At 39.1% G+C, this 7,001-nt stretch overlaps 1 protein-coding gene across 1 annotated transcript; it reads right to left on the bottom strand.

Annotated features, from left to right (window-relative positions):
- Positions 1–1,126: 1,126 nt before the first annotated feature.
- LOC131053270 (uncharacterized) lies at positions 1,127–1,528 on the bottom strand. Its single transcript, XM_057987880.1, has one exon. It carries the CDS (start codon positions 1,526–1,528, stop codon positions 1,127–1,129), a length of 402 nt encoding a protein of 133 aa, XP_057843863.1.
- Positions 1,529–7,001: the final 5,473 nt, after the last annotated feature.

Below are 7,001 nucleotides of genomic sequence, written 5' to 3'. Positions count from 1 at the left end.
ACCGGGCTCTGATACCAATTGTTGGGATCTAAGAACACTAAGTGGGGGGGGGGGTGAATCAGTGTTCTGCTAGAATGGACAAATTTAACCTTATTAATACAAAAACTCATAAACCAGTAAACATAAAAGCATATAACAATAAGTAATAATGCAACCAAAAAGATAAACACCATAACACCACAAATTTATACGTGGAAAACCTCAAAGAGGAAAAACCATGGTGGGATTGGAGACCCGCAATATCTATCCACTGATCTGATGAATAAATATTACAATAAGGAGCCTGCACATGCAGGAAGGCCAACATCCTAGAGCACACCGCTCGTCACAAAAGGAGTCTCGCTGACTATAGAAAACATCAGACTACAATCCAGAATTAAGATTGAACTTCAAGTATAGCATCTCCCATGCCTGAGTACAGTTCCAGTTAAGCTCAATACCGGAGGCCTTCAACCTCTTCCACAAATCCAACTCGATCACCTATGATCGACCAAAACCTCTGCATGAATGATTACAACATTGTTGGCATAATCCCATACCATACATTATCTGCATTGATCTACAAAGAGATCTTACATCATATTTATACCAACCCAAGACGTAAACAATTAGGTCAGCCACCTAAAAGATAATACTAATCAATCAACTAGAACACAAACAAAATAAGCATCAACATCCTGAATCCCTACTAGAAGCCGCACCAACACCACTTATCGGATTCATCAAAAGATCTTCAATAAAGCTATGTCGGTGAAACCCTCACCGGTAACCAAAAGGCTTACTAGAACAAGTGATAGCTTCTGGATCATCAAATCCAAAACCAACTGAATGTGATACACATCATTCTACATGAATAACCAATCCAAACCAATTCCATAGACCAAAGTATACCAAAGCATACTGGATCACCATGATCTTACCAACCAAAAATCAATCATCCTACATGGACCAACCGGATACTGATAAACAGTTAAAGCAACAAGTGTTGACATCAATGACAAACATCAATGCAACACATAATCAATTCCTCCAAATTGCGAATACATAGGTGGTGATCCTGCACCATACTCCCCGAGTGAAATTTGTCTCAAGCCCTCTTAGAGACCAACTGTTGTAAATTACCACCCTACTTTTTGATGTCTTCCTCCAACATCCATGTATCTTCTGAGTCATGAAGTCCTTTCCATTTAACCAAGTGTTCAAAATAGGTCTTGTGTCTTAGCTTCTTAGCTTCCCTGCTATCCAAAATGCACTCCATCTTAGGCAAATCCTTAGATGGGAGGTGTTTCATCCATTCTTCATCTTCCAGAATAGTTTCACCTTCACTTTCTCCTACAGTAGGACTCCTGTACAATGCTAGATCAGAAACATTGAATATGGGTGAAATAGCAATATCATCAGGGAGTTCAATTTTATAAGCATTAGGACCATATTTCTCTAAAGTTTTACAAGGCCCAATCTTTCTCATCAACAACTTCCTATGGCTTCCCTTTGGCAACCTATTATCGTTAAGATGAACCATGACCATGTCACCTACTTGGTACTACACATGTCTTCTTCTTTGATCCACTCTTGCCTTAGTCTTTTGACTTGTTGGTAAACCTCTTTCATAGCCTTTACAAATTCATCAGCATGTCCACTCCTCTTGTCAAATCCCTGAACATCTCTCAATTCAAAAAATCCTCTTGGGTGACTACCATACACAATCTCAAAAGGAATCAGACCTTTACTCGTGTTTGTTAAATCATTATAGGCATATTTTGCCTAAGGTATCACCACATCCCAACTATGTCCATTCTCTCTTATCAAACATCTGAGAAGGTTTCCCAATGACCTATTCACAACCTCAATTTGGCCATCAATCTGAGGATGATAAGCTGAATTAAAGGACAAGTTTGTACCCAGTCTTTTCCACAAGGTTCTCTAAAAATGTCCCACAAACTTCTTGTCCCTATCAAACACAATACTCAAAGGAAACCCATGGATTCTGACAATCTCTTTGAAGAACAAGCATGCAATATAGCTAGCATCATTGGTGGTTTTACAAGGAATAAAGTGAGGCATATTTCTAAACCTATCTACTACAACAAACAAACTATCATGACCAGTCTTTGTCTTTGGTAATCCCATCACAAAGTCCATACTGAAAATTTCCCAAGGTCTTCTTGGTATAGGCAAAGGTTGGTACAGCCTTGCATTGGTTGAGACCCCCTTTTCTCTCTGACACATAGTAAAACTCTCAACAAACCTTTTGATATCAGTTTGCATCCTTGGCCAAAAGTAAAATCTTCTAACTAGGTCCAAGGTCTTATTGGGCCCAAAATGACCTCCTAAACCACCACTATGTTTCTCCTTCACTATATTATCCCTCATTGACCACTTAGGGATACATAGTTGACACCCCTTGAACAAGAGACCATCCTGTAAGGTGTAGTCAGAAAAATCACTATGAAAGAAAAAATTTAAACTCACTACATACCTTATATATTTCCTTAAAATCATGGTCCTCTTCATACAATCCTTTGAGTGCCTCAACAACCATGCTCTGCAACTGCACTTCTTGGACTGTCAACACCCTCCTACTTAGAGCATCTGCAAATTTATTGGCTGCCCCTTTCTTATGCTTGATGATGAAGGTGTATTCTTGGAGACTTTCAACCCATTTCATATTCCTATGACTGAGCTTCTCCTGTCCATTCAAAAAACTAAGAGTATGATTTCTAGTATATACAATTAATTTCTTAGGAAGCAAGTAATGCCTCCACTTTTCTAGAGCTTGTACCATGGCATACAACTCTATATCATATGAGGAATACTTCCTCTTTACTTCATTTAGTTTTTCACTGAAGAAGGCCATCGATCTTCCTTCTTGGATCAATACTGCTCCAATAGCCAACCCACTTGCATCACATTCAATGGTGAAGACCTTACTAAAATCGGGCAATACTAGAACTGGGTACTTGGCAACTTTCTGTTTCAAACACTCAAAACTTTGATCTACTTCTTTGGTCCATATAAACTTCACCTTACCACCACCCTTGATGGTTTCTAACATAGGTGCACAAATATCACTATAATTCCTAATAAATTTCCTATAAAATGTTGCCAAACCATGAAAACTTCTTACCTCTCCTTCTATCTTAGGTGTAGGCCAATTCAAAATAGCCTCTACCTTGGAAGAATCTATCTTCAAGTCACCCTTAGAGATGACAAAGCCTAGGTAAACCAATTCTTTCTTCATGAAGTCACACTTTTCTAAATTTATCATCTTCTACTCCTGCAACCACTTCAAGACTATCTCCAAGTGTTTCAAGTGCTCCTCCTTGCTCTTAATGAACACCAATATGTCATCAAGGTAGACTGCCACAAACTTCCCTATAAACTCCCGCAACACTTCATCCATTAGTCTCATAAAGGTGCTAAGGGAATTTGAGAGACTAAAAGGCATCACAAGCCACTCATACAACCCTTCATTGGTTTTAAATGCAGTCTTCCACTCATCCCCCTCTTTTATCCTTATCTGATGGTACCCACTCTTGAGGTCAATCTTGGAGAAATAGGTATCTCCCCCCAAATAATCCATTAGATCCTCTATCCTAGGAATAGGAAACCTATATCTAATAGTTATCTTATTGATGGCCCTAGAATCAATACAAAGCCTCCATTTACCATCCTTCTTTGGGGCTAAACCAATAGGTACTGCACATGGGCTAAGACTCTTCCTCACTAACCCTTTGTCTAGGAGTTCTTGGAATTGTCTTGCTATCTCTTCATTTTGTTGTGGGGTCATTTTATATGCAACCTTGTTAGGGAGTACTGCTCTTGGTATGAGGTCAATCTGATGGCTAATGTCTCTAATAGGTGGTAGGGAGTCAAGTATGTCTTCTACAACCACTCCTTTGTATCTCTCGAGTAGTTCTCTAACCTCCTTAGGTCCTACCTCACTCACTCCCTTCTTCTTTTCTTCCTTGGGCTTCACAATTAAAGAAAAGCCTACTCCACCTTCCTCCTTAAGTGCATCTAGGAATTCTTTTTCTCCCACCATCATCACACTAGATCCTACCTATTGTGGGTCCCCTTCTACCAATGATTGTATATTATAAGTCACACCATCCTTTTGGAAAGAGTAAGTATTATTTTCCCCATCATGTTGAGCCTTCCTATCATAATGTCATAGCTGCCAAATAAAAGATGACAAGCATCCATAGGAAGGATATCACACAAAATCTTGTCTTTATACCCCCCAATACTAAATTCTACCCATGCTTGTTCATAGATGAGTATGTGTTGCCCCTTGTTCAACCAACTAACTCTATATGGTAAACTATGGGGTATCCTCTCCAAGTTCAACTTATTTATTGCTTCCAAATATAATGTTATCAGTAGACCCTGAGTCTATTACAACTTTAAAAACCTTACATTGAATCTTGCATTTGACTCTAAAAAAAGCCCTTCTTTGGGGTGGCTTAGTCTTCAATGGTTCCTTGAGCAATGTCCTCTTTATCATCAAGTTCTCTCTCATTTATGATGTCAAATTCACTTCCAGAGATGTCACACTCCTTGCATCTTCTTGAATCAAAGTGGTTCTCCTCTCACCACCATGAGAAGTTGAGGCCTTCTCTAGACACTTGTAAGTCGGGTGCCCGCTCTGATTGCAGTTATAGCATCTCATATTAGAGAACTTGGATCCTATCCCTGACCCATTCATCCTGCCTCTTCCATTAGGTCTTCTCCTTTGGTAGTCTCCTCTGCTACTTGAGTCCAAAATTTCTCTCCTTGTCTAGCTTCACCACTAGACCTTTGGTTAGGACTTCTTCCTCTAAAACTGCCTCTGCCTATGAAACGTCCCCCTCCTTTACCTTTGTTACCCTACTAATTCCTTCTCTTTAGCTTCTCTTCTTCCCTTAGGGCCAATTGGAAACACTTGTTCACTATCTCTGGTGCCAAGATGCTAATCTCATCTTGGATGTTCATTCTTAGGCCGTTCAAATACCTAGCCACTTTCTCTGGTTCTTCTTCTTGTCTCTTTTCTCTGAGATTGAGTTTATGAAACTCCTCCATATATGCATTCACATCAAGGTCTCTCTGTCTAAGGTTCTACAACTTCTTGTACATTTGCACTTCATAGTTAATGGGCATGAATTGTGCCTTGACTTTAGCCTTCATCCTTTCCTATGAGATTATCATACTCTTCTCCTCCTTAACTCTCTCCCCTTGTACATAGTTCCACCATGTAAGAGCATACCCCTTCAACCTTGCCTTTTCCAACTTGAATCTCTTATCTTTGGGGATTTCCTTGTACTCAAAATGATTGGTCAATGCCTCAATCCAGTCTATCACATCTTCTGCTTCCATGCTTCCACTATATATAGGCAACCCATCTATGGTATCCCTATTGACTAACTTCAAGGAATCTACAAATGCCCTTTGATCTGTAGGTATCTCCTTTACCCTCTTAGGGGCTTCCCCATCCTCCTTATCCCCTTCTTCATCAGTGTCACTTCCATCTTCCTTATCCTTACCCTTGGTCTTTTTCAGTTCTTCAAGCTTGGACTCAAGAATCTCTTCAATCAACTTCACTGCATCTTGTGACATACTCTTAGGAGGCATTTTTCTAGCCTCTACTTCAACCTCTTTCTCTAACATACACTAAGACCACACCTCCCAAATGATCTTTAAAATCCTACTTTGATACCAATATGATGAGGAGGTGTTAAACTGAAAGGAAAACCTTGAACCAATCAACCTCTAGGGTTTACAACTCAACCAAAAACCTAGTACCAAAGGGTCTGACACAACACCAAGTCAATCTATAGTTTCATGTCACTTAATAATACCTTAGGAGACTCAAAGGCTCTAATATGTCCCCTTCCAAACAACAAACTCTCACAATTCTTGAGTGACTACACACACCTTTGCTTACATAAGTGGGCTACTACTAGGATTTAGCGATTTGAAGGGACCACTTGACCAATTCAACACAAAAACCCTTGGAGGGGTGTTATTACAATATCTTTATGTAAATGAAACATGATTCCATGGTCTAGACTCTTTGTACCATCAACATTGACTCACTTGCTCACAGATAGACCTAATTGCAATTAGGCATCCTTTTGGGGTAATCGGGTAATAACTTTTAATTCCCAAAGGATCTAGACAAAAAAATAGTATTTATTGACACCCCTTTTGGAGTTCTCAACAATATCTCACTTTCAAGTTCCAAGCCTATTTGTAGATATCCCAACCTCCACTGCACCAACTGACCTAATAGGGCTATTAGGCCTTCTTGACTGGACACCTTCCAAAATTTGGTATGATCCTACTACTTGATGACTTTTCCTAACTATTGAATGTTATATAAACCTCCAAAATACTCTTCTACAACATTCAAACCCCTTCCTGATGCTCTACAACTCTATTCACATGTACTATCCTCATTCAACTGGTATGTCACATGATGATGCTAGACCTATGGTTTCTTCATCAAACACACCAAAATGTTGGAGAAAAATTTGGGCACTATATTTTGACCTATCATACAGAGGCCTATCATATTCCACAGTTTCAAGATTCTTAACTGAGAATTGATAGGCAAAAGTCCATTACATTAGTCAAAACCTAAGGTTTTAAGGGTTTCAGACCACCCAATAAAGTAATGCTTGCCAAAAAGAAAAGAGATCACTTAAAAAATTCAAACCACTTTGCAAAGGAAAGGTAATTCACTATATTTTTCATGATCTATATCATAATCATTCTTTCCAATCCACCTTCAATGCGCAATCAACAAAAAATCAGACGGTTTCTCAGAATTTCCAACACTTTGATGCTTGTATTATGCTCCAACTAAGAACAACCTTAAAAAATTTGGTCTTTGGGACCTTTATATGTTCTTCCCCAAATACCACAACCATCTCCAACTTATAACCGTTGGAGTACAAAACCAACCAAAAGTTGCAAAATTGTCATGACAACAAATGGACAACTTTTGCAACTTGTAACCA

Source organism: Cryptomeria japonica, chromosome 8 (genome assembly GCF_030272615.1).
Source record: "Cryptomeria japonica chromosome 8, Sugi_1.0, whole genome shotgun sequence".
Taxonomy (NCBI): domain Eukaryota; kingdom Viridiplantae; phylum Streptophyta; class Pinopsida; order Cupressales; family Cupressaceae; genus Cryptomeria; species Cryptomeria japonica.
This window is presented reverse-complemented; position numbering and strand designations above follow the sequence as displayed.

What these genes read in the sequence shown, in the direction of transcription:
- LOC131053270 (XM_057987880.1), bottom strand. Translation starts at nt 1,528, where the DNA reads ATGGTCATGGTTCATCTTAACGATAATAGGTTGCCAAAGGGAAGCCAT.